At 37.7% G+C, this 20,823-nt stretch overlaps 1 protein-coding gene and 1 long non-coding RNA gene across 2 annotated transcripts in view; both read left to right on the top strand.

The window, feature by feature from the left end:
* The window catches only part of LOC133095515 (uncharacterized), a 116,143-nt gene that overhangs the window by 46,086 nt on the left and 49,234 nt on the right, over window positions 1–20,823 (top strand). The gene's annotated exons all lie outside the window — the stretch shown is intronic.
* Window positions 9,399–10,282, top strand: LOC133086073 (cytoplasmic polyadenylated homeobox-like protein 2). The gene is given in 4 exon segments (XM_061183026.1): window positions 9,399–9,452; window positions 9,542–9,826; window positions 10,015–10,173; window positions 10,175–10,282. Coding segments are annotated over 4 exon segments (606 nt in total).

Here is a 20,823-nt window from a genome sequence, read left to right as displayed (position 1 = left end):
TCTCATTTCTGATTTTTATTTGAATCTTTTTTTTATCTAGTCAAAGACCTGTCAATTTTATTCCTTCAAAAAACAACTGCAGTTAACCCTTGAATAACATGAGTTTGAACTGTGTGGGTCCTCTTATCTGTGGATTTTTTTCAGTAAATATACAGTTGGCCCTCCATATTCGTGGGTTTTGCATCATGCTGTACTACATCATTTTGTATAAAGTACTTGAGCTTCCTCGAATTTTGACATTTGTGTGGGTTCCTGGAACCAATCCCCTGTGGATACTGAGGGATGACTGTATTAGTTTTGTTGATCTTTTCAGTTTTTAAAAAATTCTCTATTTTGTTTATCTCTCTCTGCTTTGTTATATCCTTTCATCTTCTAAGTCTGGGTTTAGTTCTTTTTCTAGTCTCTTGAGGTATAAAGTTAGATTGTTGATTTAAGGTTTTAAAATATTTACAGCTATAAACATTCACAGCTATAAAACTTCCTTTAGCACTGTTTTCACTGCATCGCATAATTTTTGGTGTTATGTTTTTCATTTTCATTTGTCTCAAGGTATTTTCTGATTTCCCTTGCAACTTCTTTGACCCATTGGTTGTTTAAGAGTGTGTTGATTGATTTCCACAGATTTATGGATCTTCCAGTTTTCCTTCTGCTATTAATTTTTTTAATAGAAAGGAATTTATTATTTTAAAAAGTTTATGACTTTTTTGAATTTTTAATTTTTTATAAAATGTTTAAAGGTTATACTCCATTTAGAGTTATTACAAAATATTGGCTATATTCCCTGTTTGTACTACACATCCTTCTAGCCTATCTTACACCCAGTAGTTCTTTTAAAAATTTTTATCGGGGTATAATTGATAAACAATGTTGTGTTAGTTTCAGGTGTACAGTAAAGTGAATCTGTTATACGAATACATATATCCACTGTTTTTATTATTTTTTTTTTCCTTTTTTTAATGTCTTTATTGACGTATAATTGCTTTACAATGTTGTGTTAGTTTCTGCTGTACAACAGAGTGTATCAGCTATATTTATACATATATCCCCATATCCCCTCCCTCGTGAGCCTCCCTCCCACCCTCCCTATCCTACCCCTCTAGGTCATCACAAAGCATCAAGCTGATTTCCTTGTGCTATGCAGCAGTTTCCCACTAGCCATCCATTTTATGTTTGGTAGTGTTTATATGTCAGTGCTACTCTCTCACTTCGTCCCAGCTTCCCCTTCCCCCTCTGTGTCCTCAAGTCCTTTCTCTACGTCTGCATCTTTATTCCTGCCCTGCCACTAGGTTCATCAGTACCATTTTTTTAGATTCCATATATGTGCATTAGCATACGGTATTTGTTTTTCTCTTTCTGACTTACTTCACTCTGTATGACAGACTCTAGGTCCATCCACCTCATTACAAATAACTCAATTTCGTTCCTTTTTATGGCTGAGTAATATTCCATTGTATGTATGTGCCACATCTTCTTTATCCATTCATCTTTTTAGATCCTTTGATTTCTTGTTCCATTCCATTGTGATTGGAAAATATACTTTGTATAATTTCAGGGTTCTTGAATTTGTTAAACCTTGTTTTGTGGCCTAACATGTGATGTGTTCATGTGTACTTGAGAAGAATGTATACTCTATTAGGTGGCATGTTTTGTATATGACTGTTATGTTCAATTAGTCTGTAGTGTTGTTCAAGCCCAGTATTTCCTTATTGATCTTGTTTTTTTTTAATCCATTATTGAAAGTGGGGCATTGAAGTCTTCTACTATTATGTTGTTGCCTATTTCTCCCTTCAATTCTGTCAATATTTGCTTTATATATTTGGGAGCTCTGAAGTTTGGGGCATAAATATTTTAAATTGTTATATCTCCTGGTGAATTGACCCTTTTATCATTATATAATGTCTTTCTTTGTCTCTAACAACAGTTTTTGACTTAAAGTATATTTTATTTGATTAGTATAGCTACCCTTGTTCTCTTTTGGTTACCATTTACATAGAATATCTTTTTCCATCTTTTCACTTTGAGCCAATGTGTGTCCTTAGATCTAAAATATGTCTCTTGTAGACAGCATATAGTTGAATCCTATTTTTTGTTATTGTTTTTATCATTCATATATAAACTCACTACAGAACTTTCCTACTGTTTTCAAATGCCCTTTATTTGATTGCTGTGAAGGGTATGCTACATTTTGAATTTGATTGTGTATAATAAAATTACTTCCAAAATGGTTCTAACAGTTGTAACTAACCCTGATGCTAGTTTCTTGTTTCCTTTCATCTTTGTCATTCTTCCCCCATTTCACCCCCACACATTTAAATTGTTAATTAACAGATGGATGTGAGCTGGTTTACTTCAATTACATTTGAGGCTGAGCATCTTTTCATCAGTCTTTTCCCTTTATAATGTGTGACTTTTTGTTAGACTAAAGAAATCTTTTCCTACCTTGAAGATCATAAATCTCATTTTTTTCATCATAATTAGATAGACCTTTAACCCATTGTTAGTTTTATTATCAATAGGTATGAGGTAGGGCTGTACTTTAAAAACATCTTTTACGAATGGTTAACCATCTTTTTCTACATATTACCAGTATTCCCCAATGCTTTTCTCTTTCCATTTATACATTTTTCATGACCTCCAATTAAAGAAAGTGGTCATCATGAAATAAAAGGAACAAAATGAAGAGAAGAAGAAAAAGAACGTACATTTACTAATGATGAATTGTGCATCCCAATCATACATTTGAAGACAATCCCTACCCTAGTTTTATTTATTTTTTATTTTTTTAAAAGTATTTGTTTATTTATTTATTTATTTATGGCTGTGTTGGGTCTTTGTTTCTGTGTGAGGGCTTTCTCTAGTTGTGGCAAGCGGGGGCCACTCTTCATTGCGGTGTGCGGGCCTCTCACTATCGCGGCCTCTCTTGTTGCGGAGCACAGGCTCCAGACGCGCAGGCTCAGTAATTGTGGCTCATGGGCCCAGCTGCTCCGTGGCACATGGGATCTTCCCAGACCAGAGCTCGAACCCATGTCCCCTGCATTGGCAGGCAGATTCTCAACCACTGTGCCACCAGGGAAGCCCCCCTACCCTAGTTTTACCATTTGAAAATAACTGGCAGAACTACAATGCAAAGTGTATGTAATTGATGTAAGTGAAATAGTGAAAGCTATGTATTCATATGTGTTTTTTGTTGATATGCAACTATTTTTAAAATTTTTTATACAATTTAAAAATTACTTTCCATTTACAGTTATTGCAAAATATTGGCTATATTCCCTGTGTTGTACAGTACATCCTTGAGCCTATTTTACACCCAATAGCTTGTACCTCCCACTCCTCTACTCCTGTATTGCCCCTCCTCCCCCACACTGATAACCACAAGTTTGTTCTCTATATCTACGAGTCTGATTCTTTGCTATATACACTAGTTTGCTGTATTTTTTAGATTCCACATATAATTGATATCGTAGAGTATTTGTCTTTCTCTGACTTCTTTCACTTAGGATAATGCCCTCCAAGTCCATCTATGTTGCTGCAAGTGGCAAAATTTTGTTCTTAGCTGAGTAGTATTCCATTGTGTGTGTGTGTGTGTGTGTCTGTGTGTGTGTGTGTGTGTGTGTATGTATGTATATATACACACACCACATCTTTATCCATTCATCTGTTGATGGACATTTAGGTTGCTTCCATATCTTGGCAATCGTACATAATGCTTCTAGGAACATCGGGATGCATGTATCTTTTCGAATTAGTGTTTTTGGGTTTTTAGATATGTACCCAGGAGTGGAATTGCTAGATCATATGGTAGATCTAGTTTTAGTTTTTTGAGAAACCCCCATATTGTTTTCCACATTGACTGCACCAATTTACATTCCCACCAGCAGTGTACAAGTGTTCCCTTTTCTCCACATCCTCACCAACATTTGTTATTTGTGTTCTTTCTGATGATAGACATTCTGACAGGTGTGAGGTGATATCTCATTGTGTCTGATTAGCATTTCCCTGATGATTAGTGATGTTGAGCATCTTTTCATATGTCTTTTGGCCATCTGCATTTCTTCTTTGGAAAAATGTCTGTTCTTCTGCCCATTTTTTAATTGAGTTGTTTGCTTTTTTTTTGATGTTGAGTTGTATGAGCTGTTTGTCAATGTGGTATATTAATCCCCTATCAGTCATATCATTTGCAGATATATTCTCCCATTCAGTAAGTTGTCTCTTCAATCTGTTTTGTTGATGGTTTCCTTTGTTGTGCAAAAGCTTTTAAGTTTAATTAGGTCTTATTTGTTTATTTTTGCTTTTATTTCCTTTACTTTAGGAGACAGATCCAAAAAAATATTGCTGCAATTTATGTCAAAGAGTGTTCTGTCTATGTTTTCCTCTGGGAGTATCTGGTCCTACATTTAGGCTTTAATCCATTTTGAGTTTATTTTTGTATATGGCATTAGAGAATGTTCTAATTTCATTCTTTTACATGTAGCTGTCTAGTTTTCCCAGCACTGCTTATTGAAGAGGCTGTTTTTTCTCCATTGTATGTTTTTGCCTCCTTTGTTATAGATTAATTGACCATAAGTGCATGAGTTTATTTCTGGACTCTGTCCTGTTCCATTGATCTATGTGTCTGTTTTGGTACCAATACCATACTGTTCTGATTATTGTAGCTTTGTAGTATAGTCTGAAGTCAGGGAGCCTGATTCCTCTAGCTCTGTTTTTCTTTCTCAAGATCACTGTGACTCTTTGGTGTCTTTTGTGTTCCCATACATATTTTAAAATTATTCTAGGGACTTCCCCAGTGGTCCAGTGGTTAAGACTCCGTGCTTCCAATGCAGGGGGTGCAGGTTCAATCCCTGGTTGGGGAACTAAGATCCCATGTGCTGCACAACATGGCCAAAAAATAAAAATAAATAAAATAACAATAAGAATAATAAAATAATTTAGAAAAAAGAAATAGTTTTAAAAAATTATTCTAGTTTTGTGAAAAAAGCCATTGGTATTTTGATAGGGATTGTATTGAATCTGTAGATTGCCATGGGTAGTATGGTCATTTCAACAAAATTGATTCTTTCAATCGTAGAATACAGTGTATCTTTCCATCTGTTTGTGTGGTCTTCAATTTCTTTCATCAGCATCTTAATAGTTTTAGGAGTACAATTTTTTGCCTCCTTAGGTAGTTTTATTCCTAGGTATTATTTTTTGATATGGTGGTAAATGAGATTGTTTCCTTAATTTCTCTTTCTGATATTTCATTGTCAGTGTATAGAAATGCAACAGATTTCTGTATACTAATTTTGGATCCTGCAACTTTACTGAATTCATTGATGAGCTCTAGTAGTTTGCTGGTAGCATCTTTAGGATTTTCTATGTATAGTATTATGTCATCTACAAACTTATTCCTTTCCCATTTGGATTCCTTTTATTTCCTTTCTCTGATAACTGTGGCTAGGACTTCCAAAACTATGTTGAGTAAAGGTGGTGAGAGTGGGTTCCTTGTCTTGTTCCTGATCTTAGAGGAAATGCTTTCAGCTTTTCACCATTGAGTATGACGTTAGCTGTGTGTTTGTCACATATGATCTTTATTTAATTTATTTTTTTTAATAATTTTTTAAAAAATTTATTTATTTATTTATTTATTTTTGGCTGTGTTGGGTCTTCGTTTCTGTGCGAGGGCTTTCTCTAGTTGGGGCAAGCAGGGGCCACTCTTCATCGCGGTGCGCGGGCCTCTCACTATCGCAGCCTCTCTTGTTGCGGAGCACAGGCTCCAGACGCGCAGGCTCAGTAGTTGTGGCTCACGGGCTTAGTTGCTCCGCGGCATGTGGGATCTTCCCAGACCAGGGCTCGAACCCATGTCCCCTGCATTGGCAGGCAGATTCTCAACCACTGTGCCACCAGGGAAGCCCATGATTTTTATTATGTTGAGGTATGTTCCCTCTATTCCTGCTTTCTGGAGAGTTTTTATCATAAATGGATGTTCAATTTTATCAAAAGCTTTTTCTGCATCTATTGAGATGATCATATGGTTTTTATTCTTCAATATGATATACCATATTAACAAATTGATTGATTTGTGGATATTGAAAAATCCTTGCAACCCTGGGATAAATCCCACTTGATCATGGTGTATGATCCTTTTAAAGTATTGTTGGATTTGGTTTGCTAGTATTTTGTTGAGGCTTTTTGCATCTATGTTCATCAATGATACTGGCCTGTAATTTTCTATTTTTGTGATATCTTTGTCTGGTTTTGGTATCAGGGCAGGTGATGGTGGCCTCATAGAATAAGTGTAGAAGTGTTCCTTCCTCTGTAATCTTTTGGAATAGTTTCAGAGGATAGATGTTAATTTTTCTCTAAATGTTTGGTAGAATTCACCTGTGAAGTCGTCTGGTCCTGGACTTTTGTTTGTTAGGAGTTTTTAAATTACTGATTCAATTTCATTACTAGTAATTGGTCTGTTCATATTTTCTATTTCTTCCTGGTTCAGTCTTGAGAGATTGTACCTTTCTAAGAATTTGTCTTGCGAATTTGTACCTTTCTAAGAATTTGTCTATTTCTTCTAGGTTGTCCGTTTTATTGGTATAGTTATTTGTAGTAGTCTCTTATGATCCTTTGTATTTCTCTGGAGTCAGTTGTAACTTCTTTTTCATTTCTACTTTTATTGATTTGGGTTCTCTCCCTTTTTTTCTGTTTTCTTTTTTCTTTATTTATTTTTTAAAATTTATTTATTATTTATTTTTGGTTGCATTGGGTCTTTGTCACTGTGCACGGGCCTTCTCCAGTTGCGGCAAGCAGGGGCCGCTCCCCGTTGCAGTGCACGGGCCTCTCACTGCAATGGCCTCTCTTGTTGAGGAGCACAGGCTCTAGGTGCATGGGCTTCAGTAGTTGTGGCACACGGCCTCAGTAGTTGTGGCTCGCGGGCTCAGTAGGTGTGGCTCGTGGGCTCTAGAGTGCAGGCTCAGTAGTTGTGGCGCACGGGCCTAGCTGCTCCGCGGCATGTGGGATCCTCCTGGACCAGGGCTCAAACCCGTGTCCCCTGCAGTGGCAGGCGGATTCCCAGCCACTGTGCCACTAGGGAAGCCCCCTCCCTTTTTTCTTGATGCATCCGGATATGTCTTTTTTATAGACAGTATGGAAAATGTAAAGAATTATAGAAGTTTGATAACATTTTATCATGTAGAACAAAGTGTTGATATCTGATCACTTTCCTTGTTCATCTCAATGCGGGTAGAATATGTTATGTATGAGTTTTATGGGAGAATAGACTATTTTGAGGCAAGTCTGGAAGCAGAAATCAGTTAAGAATCTATTGTAACTATCTGGGATAGGGGCAATCATGGTTTGGACTAGGGTGCTGGCTGTAGAAGTATAGAGAACTGGGAAGATTTTCATTATTTTGAAGGTGGAGATGATAGTTTGCTGAGAGATCTCTGCATTCTCTCACTGCATATCCAACAAAGAGGGCTCCAAAATTTTGGCTTAAGCAAACCAAAGATTGGAGTTGCTTTTAGGATAGGGCGGCCTGGGAATGGAGTCATTTTTTACCAGCGGCATTAGGAGTTTCACTTTGAATATATTAAGTTTAGTATGCCAATTAGACCTCCCAGAGGAGATAGAAAGTGAACAGTTGGATACACAAGTGTGAAGTGCTAGAGAAGGGACTAGGTTTGATAGTGTACCACCATTTGGCACAATACCTCACAGCTTTAGTATGTATGTGCTTCATGACTCTTTGTTTGGAGAACTCTGATACGATTGTTTTTGGAAATGATTGGCAATAGCTGCATGAAATTTCATTAGAGTTGTACTTTTTTTATTATATACACAATTATGAATTTCCATATTTCTTCTATAATTGTTTGTAAATCATTGAATTGGTTGCTTGACAATAGGAATAAATTATCTTAGTGGAAATAAGAAAGGGCATGAAAGAGTAGCTTTGGAGGATAAAAGTATAGGTAAATACTATGTATGTAATGATGTAATCATATTATAAAAGTTTCATGAACTGGAAACATTTCAAGGAAAATAAGCTTTGGTATTATGTTTTTCATTTTCATTTGTCTCAAGGTATTTTCTACAATTTATACAAATAAGTAGAAAATCTGAATAAGGTAATGTACTTAAACACTGTTAATACTATACATTTTTGGATTTATGATCATTTGGGTTTCGCAAGGTCAAACTGCTTTTTTAATCATTTCTTAATCCTCCATACTTATTAGAGAGTGAGACTTATAACAGGAAGTTCACAGATACAGCCGTCCAAATATGTTCAATTGAATTGAGTTCCATGTGTTTAGAGAAAGTGCCCAGGATGTGTTCAGGAAGCAAGCACAACTGGGAGGAGGATCATGGGAGTCTGTTAGATCAGAGAAAGTGAGCACGTGTTTTTCAGTTGGATCCTCATGAGATCAACCTTCTAATTGGCTCTGTAACATTTGATAAATTGACTCTTGCAACTCAACTTTTTGTAAAATTATCTATGTTGTGGAGTTGTGAAGAGAAAATGAGAGCGTGTTTGGAGGTGTCTGGTTCATTGTTCCCAGTCAGAGTTTTGCCTTAAACAGTCATCATGAGTGTATCGGAAATCCTTCTAGCTTCAGTGCTACTCATGGCCTAAAGCAGTTCTGAACTTGGAGATGGTGGGAGGGGGTGCAGTTCCAGGAGTGAGGAAATTACAGAAGACCCCCTGACACTATGGCCTGTGCTGCATGACTCTTAACTGCCTTATAGCAACCATGGCTTATTGGGATGGATTGTCCAAAAGAGAATTTTATCATTTCCACCTCCCACAAAGTCCTAGTGATTATGGTTGGCCTGTATAATCATCCTCATTTTAGGGAGGATAAAAAAAATGGAGACTAGAGATGTTAAATGAAATACTTAGGGTCACATATAAAATAAACAGTCAAATTATGACTCAGTCTCTTGCTTGTTTATATGTAGCCTTTGAAAACAATGGATTTAAGAACATAGTTTAGAATATACTCAGTCATGAATTCATTCTGGTGAAGCAGCCTGAGTAAAATTTAAAAATTGTGGGGAAATTTTGTTGGGTTTAGAGAACAGCTGGGAGTCAGTTTTGTCTAAATGCAGAGGATCGCAGACAGGTTGAAGGGAGATTTTGAAAGGCCTAGGTTTGCAAGTACAGAAGGACCACTACATATGGTGGAGGGGGTGGGATTTTGGAACTGTGTACAGCATGACTTCCATAATCATATGTGCAGCCGCAGGAAAGATCGCCGTTATTTTTTGTCTTACTCAAGGTCAAGAGGCTAGTCAGTGATAATGCTGAGCCTAGGCTTAACTACAAAATCCTCTCCTACATTATGGAAATACATTGTGGAATACAACCAGATAAGTAAATTTGATAAAACACTATTCTCTTCAGAACTGGTTCCAGAACAAAAATGCCCAACTACCACCTAGAGAGAGACACAGAACGTTTGCTGCTAGGAAACCATGTGAGTTCCTTGTCCAAGGTCATTCACTTTTAAGCCTCCAGGTAGAATCTCCCAACTACATCACTGAACAGACCTTCTCTTTCGCCCAGGAGGCTCTGCTGGGTAGAGCTGACTATCCTTCTCTGGAGACACAGGGAGTTCCCAGTCAACAGGATGGCTCATGTGACACTCTGGTCCCAGGTATTAAAAAGGAACCAAGCTGTGCTTTGGAGTACCAAGGTGACGTGGGAAGTAAACTTGGTCCTGCCTATCCATTTGCCAGCTACAAATCGGCACTCCTCCTTCATCCTCCTACATCATCTGTGCAGTGTTTTGAGAGGGACAGGCCTGAGAGAGGGGAAAGCCAGCATACAAGGCCCTTCATTCTGCACCATGTTTGTACTGTGCAGGGAGAGACAGCAGCAACAGGAGCAGAAGGTCCATTGTCATTACTCACTGTTTCAAGGACATTAGCAGAATGGTTTGCTTATGTTCTCTACAGCTGCCTCAACGGCCTCAGAATCACCAAGAGAAACGGTAGTCCCAGGACAGCGTCTAATGCACCTGAATCATGGGGATTTAGGGCAGCAGGTGCCCGCGCTTCAGTCATAACAGCTTGAAGGGTGGGTGTTCCCAAACTAATGGAGAGCCTCTCTGTTCTCAGCTTCAGCATGTACCTCGGCAAATAATGGTCAGGTCTCTGCCAATGCCTCTTGGGCAAGATATACAGCAAGAAGCTGCAGAGCAACCCAGTTCCCAAATGCAGCAGCTTTGGGATGAAGGGTCTACAAAGGTCAACTGCTGGGACCAAGAATGTGGCTCTAGGAAATGATTCTAAGTTTCTGAAATAATAGCCATAGGTCATCCCATAGTCATCCACACAGCAGTTGAAGGCAAAGGCCTCTCCAGAGCCTGCAAATACTGTCTTTGGGAAAGCTCCAAGAGCTGTTGATCCTTTCTGGTAGGGTAGCCGTGCCCAGCAGTGTTATAGCCCCTAACCAACAGCTTATAGCAATGTGTAGAAAGCTGGGCTGGAGTATGGAACACAAAACCAACAAACACAATAGCAGCAAGACAACCATCCAACAGAAGTTGCTGAATCCAAAGTAATTACAAGTAACATGAAGGGCACAACTGCAGTAGCCTTTGGATGAGAGGCCTACAAGGCTGCTATTGCAAAGCTCTCTACTCCGTGGAGCCAGGGCAGCAGCTGTATGTCTTCCTGCAGCCAGTTTCACCGAAGCTCTGACTGTGAAGGACCAACAACATCAGTTGGTCTCCATACATCTGGAAGCAGCCCCTTCACTGAGGCCTCCTGAGCTTTCTCCAGTTAAGGTAGGAACTTCCAGTGGAGCTGCAGGCCCAGCTGTTGCACTCTAAAGAGCCCCAGGAGGATGTTGGATCAGCTGTGCAGCCCACAGCATCCCTTTAGCTGAGAGCTGGTGCATGGGACTCAAGTGTTGTGACCAAGTCACCTGTGGATGTGGAGCAACAAGATGTCACAAGATCTGAGAGTACCCAGTTGAGCATCTGAATGCCACATTGGTAACCTGAGTTTTTGAGGAAAAGCCTGGCGTCTGTGAACCTCTAACTTTAAAATGGTTTTCATAATTTTGAGCTTTAAGATACAGAATCCTGTTCAGTGAAACATCAAGTTGCCTAAATAGTTTTATAGTGTGATAATTATGAAAATAAGGGCTAAAATAGTAAATAATACTGATTATTCTTGGATACAAATACATGTATACATACACAGCAAAAAGTTTAAAAATGTAGACTGGGTTTATATTCACTAGACAGTTGCATTTGGGCAAGTAGGAAAAGCAAAAGTATAAAATATACCTTTTAAGTTATGAAACAGCTTATATAAATGTGAATAAATCTAGCATCTGATTGAATGATGGCATTTTAATTTTATTTATTTATTTATTTATTTATTTATTTATTATTATTTTTTCACACACACACTGTATTTTATTTTTACAAGAGATAAATAGACTGACACCAAGCTAATTTTATTTTTTATGTTGGTCTAATTAGTATATTTTCTTTAAAAATTTTTCTTGAAGTATAGTTGATTTACAATGTTGTGTTAATTTCTGCTGTACAGCAAAGTGGCTCAGTTACAGATCTCTATATATTCTTTTTCATATTCTTTTCCATTATAGTTTATCACAGGATATTGCATATAGTTCAGTATCCCTATTGAATATAGGACCTTGTTGTTTATCCATCTGATATATACTACTTTGCATCTTCTAATCCCAAACTCACAATCTTCCCCCCCGACCCACCTTGGCAACCACAAGTCTGTCTCTATGTCTGTGAGTCTGTTTCTGTTTCATAGATATGTTCATTTGTGTCATATTTTAGATTCTACATGTAAGTGATATCATATGGTATTTGCCTTTCTTTTTCTGACTTACTTTGCTTAGTATGATAATCTCTAGGTCCATTTATGTTGCTGCAAATGGCATTATTTCATTCTTTTTTATGGCTGAGTGATATTCCATTGTATATATATATACCACATCTTCTTTATCCATTCATCTGTTGATGGACATTTAGGTTGTTTCCATGTCTTGACTATTCTAAATAGTGCTGCTATGAACATAGGGGTGCATGTATCTTTTCAAAATATGGTTTTGTCTGGATATATGCCCAGGAGTGGGATTGCTGGATCATATGGCAACTCTATTTTTAGTTTTTTGAGGAACCTCCATACTGTTTTCCATAATGGCTGCACCAATTTACATTCCCACTAGCAATGCACAAGGGTTTCCTTTTCTCCACATCCTTGCCAATACTTGTCATTTCTTGTCTTTTTGACAATAGCCATTCTGACAGGTGTGAGGTGATACCTCATTCATTGTGGTTTTGATTTGCATTTCCCTGATGATTCGTGATGTTGAACATCTTTTCATGTGCCTATTGGCCATCTGTATGTTTTCTTTGGAAAAATGACTATTCAGGTCTTCTGCCCATTTTAAAATCAGGTTGTGTTTTTCTGATATTAAGTTGTATGTGTTCTTTATATATTTTGGACATTAACCCCTTATCAGACATATTGTTTGCAAATATCTTCTTCCATTCAGTAGGTTACCTTTTTGTTGGTTTACTTGGCTGTGCAAAAGCTTTTAAATATGCTTTCCTCTAGGAGTTTTATGTTTCATATCTTACATTTAGGTCTTTAATCCATTTTGAGTTTATTTTTGTATATGATGTGAAAAAATATTCTATTTTCATATATTTACATGTAGCTGTCCAGTTTTCCTGGCATCACTTATTGAAGAGACTGTCTTTTCCTTATTGTATATTCTTGCCTCCTTTGTGGTAGATTAATTGACAATTGGTGCCTGGGTTTATTTCTGGGCTTTGTATTTTTTTTAAAGGATAGTTGATTTACAATATTGTGTTAGTTTCAGGTGTACAGCAAAGTGATTCAGCTATATATGTATTTTTTCCAGATTCTTTTCCATGATAGGTTATTACAAGACTTGAATATAGTTCCCTGTGCTATACAGTAAATCCTTGTTGTTTATCTATTTTATGTATAGTAGTTTGTATCTGTTAATCCCATACTCCTAATTTATCCATCCCCTGCCTCCCTCTTTTCCCCTTTGGTAACCATAAGTTTGTTTTCTATGTCTGTGAGTCTGTTTCTGTTTTGCATATAGATTCATTTGTATTATTTTTTAGAATGTGCCACAAATCTCAATGTGTACTGATAAGTGTTTCCTCATTTTTAAAAATAATTAATTAATTAATTAATTTATGGCTGTGTTGTGTCTTCGTTTCTGTGTGAGGGCTTTTTCTAGTTGTGGCAAGTGGGGGCCACTCTTCATCGCGGTGCGTGGGCCTCTCACTATCGCGGCCTCTCTTGTTGCAGAGCACAGGCTCCAGACGCGCAGGCTCAGTAATTGTGGCTCACGGGTCCAGTTGCTACGTGGCATGTGGGATCTTCCCAGACCAGGGCTCGAACCCGTGTCCCCTGCATTGGCAGGCAGATTCTCAACCACTGCGCCACCAGGGAAGCCCTGTATTATTTTTTAGATTCTATGCATAAGTGACATCATATAATATTTGTCTTTGTCTGATTTTCTTCACTTAGTATGATATTCTCTAGGTCCATCCATGTTGCTGCAAATGGCAATACTTCATTCTTTTTTATGGCTAAGTAATATCCCATTATATATATGTGTGTGTATATATGTATGTATATATGTGTATGTATATACCACATCTTCTTAAACCAGTCATCTGTTGATGGGCACTTGGGTGGTTTTCCATGTCTTGGCTATTGTAAATACTGTTGCTATGAACTTTGGGGTGCATGTATCTTTTTGAACTAGTTTTCATCTTTTCTGGGTATATGCCCAGGAGTGGGATTTCTGGATCAGATGGTAGCTCTATTTTTAGTTTTTAAAGGAACCTCCATACTGTTCTCCATAGTGGTGGCGCCAATTTACATTCCCACCAACAGTGTAGGAGGGTTCCCTTTTTTCCACACCCTCTCAAGCATTTATTATTTGTAGACTTTTTGGTGATAGCCGTTCTGACAGGTGTGAGGTGATACTTTATTGTAATTTTGATTTGTACTTCTCTAATAATTAGTGATGTTGTGCATCTTTTCATGTGCCTGTTGGACATCTGTATGTCTTCTCTGGAGAGATGTCTATTTAGGTCTTCTGCCCCCTTTTTAAAAAAAATATAGTTCCCTGTGCTATACAGCAGGTCCTTGTTGTTTATCTGTTTTACATATAGTAGTATGTATCTGTTAGTCCCAAACTCCTAATTTATCCCTCCTCCCCCTTTCCCCTTTGGTAACCATAAATTTGTTTTCTATGTCTGTGAGTCTGTATCTGTTTTGTAAATAAGTTCATTTGTATCATTTTTTTAGATTCCACATATAAGTGATATCATGTGATATTTGCCTTTCTCTGACTTCACTTAGAATGATAATCTCTAGGTCCATTCATGTGGCTACAAATAGCATTATTTCATTCTTTTTTATGGCTGAGTAGTATTCCACTATATATATACACACACACACACCACCACATCTTCTTAATCCATTCCTCTCTCGATGGACACTGAAGTTGCTTACATGCCTTGGCTATTGTAAATAGTGCTGCTATGAACATTGGGGTGCATGTATCCTTCTGCCCGTTTTTTGATTGGTAGTTTGTTTTTTTGACATTGAGTTATTGAGCTGTTTATATATTTTGGATACTAACCCCTTGTCGGTCACATCCTTTGCAATATTTTTTCCCCTTCCGTAGGTTGTCTTTTCATTTTGTTGATCGTTTCCTTTGCTATGCATAAACTTTTAAGTTTGATTTGGTCCCATTTGTTTATTTTTTCTTTTAATTCTTTTGCCTTAGGAGACTGATCTAAGAAAATATTGCTGCTATATGTGTCAGAATGTTTTGCCTATGTTCTCTTCTAGGAGTTTTATGGTGTCTTATATTTAGGTCTTTGAACCATTTTGAGTTTATTGTTATATATGGTGTAAGGGAGTGTTCTAATTTCATTGATTTACATGAGGCTGTCCAGCTTTCCCAACACCACTTGCTGAAGAGACTGTCTTTTCTCCATTGTATATTCTTGCCTCCTTTGTTGAAGATTAATTGACCATAGGTGTGTGGGTTTATTTCTGGGTTCTTTATTGGATTCCATTGATCTATATGTCTGTTTTTGTGTCAGTACCATGATGTTTTGATTACTGTAGCTTTGTAGTGTTGTCTAACATCTGGGAAGGTTATGCCTCCAGCTGTGTTCTTTTTCCTCAGCATTTCTTTGGCAATTCTGGGTCTTTTGTGGGTCCATATAAAGTTTAGGATTATTTGTTCTAGTTCTGTGAAAAATGTCATGGGTATTTTGATAGGGATTGCATTAAATCTGTGGATTGCTTTGGGTAGTATGGCCATTTTAACAATATTAATTCTTCCAATCCAAGAGCATGGGTTATCTTTCCATTTCTTTGAATCATCTTCAGGTTTTTTTAATCAATGTTTTATAGTTTTCAGGTTATAGATCTTTTACCTCCTCAGTTAAGTTTATTCCTAGGTTTTTTGTTTGTTTGTTTTTGACCCAGTGGTAAACAGGATTGGTTTTTTTACTTTCTCTTTGTGACATTTCATTGTTAGTGTAAAGAAATTCAACAGATTTCTGTATATTAATCTTATATCCTGCTAGCTTGCTGAACTCATTTACTAGTTCTAATAGTTTTTGTGTGGAGTTTAGGATTCTCTATAGAATATCTTGTCATCTGCAAATAGTGACAGGTTTACCTCTTCCCTTCCAACTTGGATACCTTTTATTCCTTGTCTGAGTGCTGTGGCTAGGACTTCCAACACTATGTTGAATAGAAGTGCTGAGAATGGGCATCCTTGTCTTGTTTTTGAATTTAGTGGGAAGGCTTTCAGCTCTTCACCATTGAGTATTATGTCACTGTGGGTTTGTCATCAATGGCCTTTATCGTGTTGAGATATCTTCCCTCAATGCCCACTTTGGTGAGAGTTTTTGTCATGAATGGTTGTTGAATTTTGTCAAATGCTTTTTCTGCGTCTATTGAGATATCATGTGGTTTTTTTCTTTCCTTTTGTTAACATAGTGTATCCCATTGATTTGCAAATATTAAAACATTCCTGCATCCTGAGAATGAATCCAACTTGATCATGATGTATGATCCTTTTTATGTGTTATTGGACTTGGTTTGCTAACATTTTGTTGCAGTGTTATTTACAATAACCATGACATGGACACAACCTAAGTGTCTATCAATGGATGAATGAATAAAGAAGATGTGATCTATCTACAATGGAATACTATGCAGCCATAAAGAAGAATGAAATCTTACCATTGGCAACAACATGGATGGACCTGGAGGGTATTATGCTAAGTGAAATAAATCAGACAGAGAAAGACAAATACCACATATTTCACATATATGTGGAATCTAGAAAACAAAACAAACAATAAACAAAACAAAAACAGACTCATAGATACAGAGAATGGATTGGTGGTTGATAGGGGACAACAAGAGTGCTTCTGGGCAATGACATATCAGAGCTGCAACCTGGGATGGGTCATGGAGCTCAGGGGAGCCAGAAGCATGGTTGCAGCAATGATGGGTCAAAGCCATGACCTGGGACCTAGGGGTAGGGCTCAGGGCAGCAGCTGGCTAGTCCCAGCAATGATGGTTAAGAGCTGCTACTTGGGATGCAGGGAGTAGGGCTGAGGGAGCAGAGGCTGCCCTGTAATGGGACAGAAATATGACCTGGGGATGGGGTACCAAACCATGACAGCTCCAGACCATATATGGTCAGGTGCTGTGGTGTTCTGATCCCAGAGAATGGGGCATAGCAGCGACTGGGATCCCTGAGGGCAAATCTCACCAGAGTCGGCTCTAGTCAGGAGGAGTAGATGCAGTGAAAGGAACACCAGGCAGCTGCATCAGTTGGGCTCAGTGTTGGTGAAGACTGTCGGAGACCTCTATAGCAAAGGCTGCATATGTCCACGGTGGTGAGGCTTTCTGGGGTCTTCTGCTCTCCATTTCCCCTGATGTGAAATTCCTCTGAGGGCAACCCTTGTGGTGCCATGCTGCTTTTGACTGTATAATGGGATGACACAAAGTAATATGATTCCTATACTTTTCTATGTGACCTTCCTCAATTTTGGAGCTCCACAGGGGTTTTGATGCTTCTGCTTTGTAGTTCAGTGCTTTCTCTGGACTATTTTCTTTGGCCTGTAGTTATATATTGTTTTTGTTTTTTCTGGGGGAGATGAGCATTGAGACCTTCAAGCCCTCTCTCTTGCTGACATCCTCTTTGAATTTTGGTCTATTTTTTCTTTCTTTTTTAAAAAATAAATTTATTTATTTTTATTTATTTTTGGCTCCGTTGGGTCTTTGTTGCTGTGTGCCGGCTCTCTCTAGTTGTGGTGAGCGGAGGCTACTCCTCGTTGTGGTGTGCAGGCTTCTCATTGCGGTGGCTTCTCTTGTTGTGGAGCACGGGGTCTAGATGCGTGGGCTTCAGCAGTTGTGGTGCGTGGGCTCAGTAGTTGTGGCGCATGGGCTTAGTTGCTCCATGGCATGTGGGATATTCCCGGACCAGGGCTCAAACCTGTGTCCCCTGATTGGCAGAATCAAGTCTGATTCTGACGCTTACTCTGTTTTTTCATATTGATGCTTACTCTGTTTTTTCAAATGCTTACTCTGTTTTAAATTCCTGTCCTGATATTCCAACATCTCTGGCAAGTCTGATTCTGATGCTTACTCTGTTTTTTCAAATTGTGGGGGGTTGTTTTGTTTTGGTCTTTTGGCATCCTTTGTATTTTTTTCTAGCTTTTTTTGAGATAAATTTACAGGGTTATATGTTAATTATATGGTATACAATGATGATTTGATACATGTATATATTGGGAAATGATTACCAAAATAAGGTTAGTTAACACATCCATCACCTCATATAATTACCATATTCTGTTGTGCTGAAACATTTAAGATTTACTCTCTTAGCAAATTTCAAGCATATAATACAGTATTAATAACTATAGTCACCATGCTGTACATTAGATCCCTAGAAGTTACTCTTTTTATAACTGGAAGCTCGTTCCCTTTGACCAACATCTCCTCACCGCCCCCACCCTCCAGCCCCTGGCAACCAGTAATCTACACTATGTTTCTATTTGTTCAGCTTTCTTATGATTCCACAAGTGAAATCACACAATATGTAATTTTTTTCTTAATAGCTGGAAATGATGTACTGAGTAAAAGAACTCCTGTAGATAAACCTTTAGTAATGTGGTAATAAGGTTTGGAACTAGGGGAAGCATTCTATCATCCTAAGGTCTCAATCTTTTAGTAAGCCTATGCCTCTGGACTGTGAGCTTCACAATTTCTCAGTTTCTTTTGTTCACCTTTCGGTAGGAGAGGATGGGTAGAGTGGGCTACAGTTGGTATTTCCCTTCTCCCACATGGAAGGCTAGAGTTGGCTTTAGTTAGGGATTTGTCTCCCCCCAGGTCACTTAGGTTTTGATCATACCTCAGCAGGCTAGGATCTGGTTAACTAGTTTCTCCTGAGTGCAGGCCTTATTAAGAATAACAGAATGCTCTGGTGTATTTCAAAATGGTTTCCTTTGCCATCCTCCTGGCAGAAGCACAAGGAGATTTTTCTATGATATTTATTATGGGAACCTGGCTGAGCTCCTGGAGGTAAATCTCACAACACTGTGGTGCCCCTCAACAAAATACCAGCAAACCAAATTCAACAGCGTATTAAAAGTATCATACACCATGATCAATTAGGATTCATCCTTGGGATGCAGGGGTGATTCAACACACACAAATCAATAAATATGATATACTACCTTAACAGAAGAAAGAAAAAAATCATATGATCATCTCAATACATTTGACAAAAATTTGACAAACTTTGCATTTGATGAAACACAACATTATTTCTTGATAGAGACTCTCAACAAATTAGGTGTAGAAAGAATGTACTTCAACATAATAAAGGCTGTATATGACAAGCCCATAGCTTAAATTATACCTAAGAGTGAAAGGGTGAAAGTTTTTCCTCTAAGTTCAGGAACAAGACAAGAATGACCACTCTCACCAATCCTATTCAACATAGTACTGGAAATTTTAACCAAAGAAATTAGGTAAGTAAAAGAAATAAAAGGCATCCAAAACGGGAGGGAATAAGTAAAATTTTCTGTTTGCAAATAGCATGATCTTATATAAAGGAAACCCTGAAGACTCAAACAAAAAAATTGTTATCAATAATAAATTCAAGGGCTTCCCTGGTGGTGCAGTGGTTAAGAATCTGCCTGCCAACGCAGGGGACACAGGTTCGAGCCCTGGTCTGGGAAGATCCCACATGCCGCGGAGCAACTAAGCCCATGCGCCACAACTACTGAGCCTGTGCTCTAGAGCCTGTGAGCCACAACTACTGAGCCTGTGCTCTAGAGCCTGTGAGCCACAACTACTGAAGCGCGTGCACCTAGAGCCCATGCTCCGCAACAAGAGAAGCCACCGCTCAGCGCAACGAAGAGTAGCCCCCACTCACCACAACTAGAGAAAGCCCGCGCGCAGCAACAAAGACCCAACGCAGCCAAAATAAATAAAAATAAAATAAATAAATTTATAAAAAATAATAATAAATTCAAGAGTAGATCTCAAAAGTTCTCACCACAAGAAAAAAAATATAACTGTGTGTTATAGTGGATGTTAGATTTATTGTGATAATTTTGCAGTGCATACAAATATCAAATCATTGTGTTATACATCTGTATGTTGTATGTATGTCAGTTATATCTCAATTAAAAAAACAAGATTCTGCAGATGCTCCAGTGTTCAGAAAAAGTTCTCATCTCTTAAAGCAGAGAAAAGCCCACACTGAGAGAAAATGATTTATTTTCTAGGAGGGAGAAACCCTCAAAATTCAGTGAAGTTGCAGGATACGAAATCATCACATAGTTCATTGTTATAGAAATGCATTTTATCTGAAAAAGAAATAAATAAAACAATCTCATTTACAATAGCATCAAAAAGAATAAAATACTTTAAGGATAAATTTAATCAAGGAGGTGAAAGACCTGTACATTGAAAACTATTGAAAATAGTGAAAGAAATTGAAGATACAAATAAATGCAAAGATATCCCATGTTCATGAATCAGAAGAATTAATATTGGTAAAATGTCCATACTACCCAAAGCCATCTACAGATTCAATGCAATTCCTTTCAAAATTCCAATGACATTATTCTTAGAAATAGAAAAAAAAATCCTAAAATAAAATAAATATAGAACCATAGAAGACTCCAAATAGCCAAAGCAATCTAGCACAAGAAAAATAAAGCTGGAGGCACCACAGTGCCTGATTTCAATATATACTACAGAGCTATAGTAATCAAAACAGTATGGTACTGGCATTAAAAACAGACACATATAACAAAGGAACAGAATTGAGAGCCTAGAAATAAACCCATGTATATAAGGTAAATTAGTATTTAACAAGTGAGCAAAGAATAATCAATGGGGAAAGGATAAATTCTTCAATAAATGGTGTTGGGAAAACTGGATACCCACATGCAAAAGAATGAAATTGGACCCCTAAATTACACCACTCACAAAAATTAACTCAGTGGGTTAAAGACTTTATTGTAAGACCTGAAACCTGAAAACCCCTGAAAGAAAACATAGGAATAAACCGTCTCGATATTGGTCTTGACAATAATCTTTGCACATGACACCAAAAGCACATTGCAATAAAAGCAAAAATATGCATGTGGGACTACAGTAAACTACAGTCCTTCTGCACAGCAAAAGAAACAACAAAATGAAAAGGTAACCTACAGAATGGGAGAAAAATTTTGAAACCAT

Source organism: Eubalaena glacialis, chromosome 1 (assembly GCF_028564815.1).
Source record: "Eubalaena glacialis isolate mEubGla1 chromosome 1, mEubGla1.1.hap2.+ XY, whole genome shotgun sequence".
Classification (NCBI taxonomy): domain Eukaryota; kingdom Metazoa; phylum Chordata; class Mammalia; order Artiodactyla; family Balaenidae; genus Eubalaena; species Eubalaena glacialis.
This window is presented reverse-complemented; position numbering and strand designations above follow the sequence as displayed.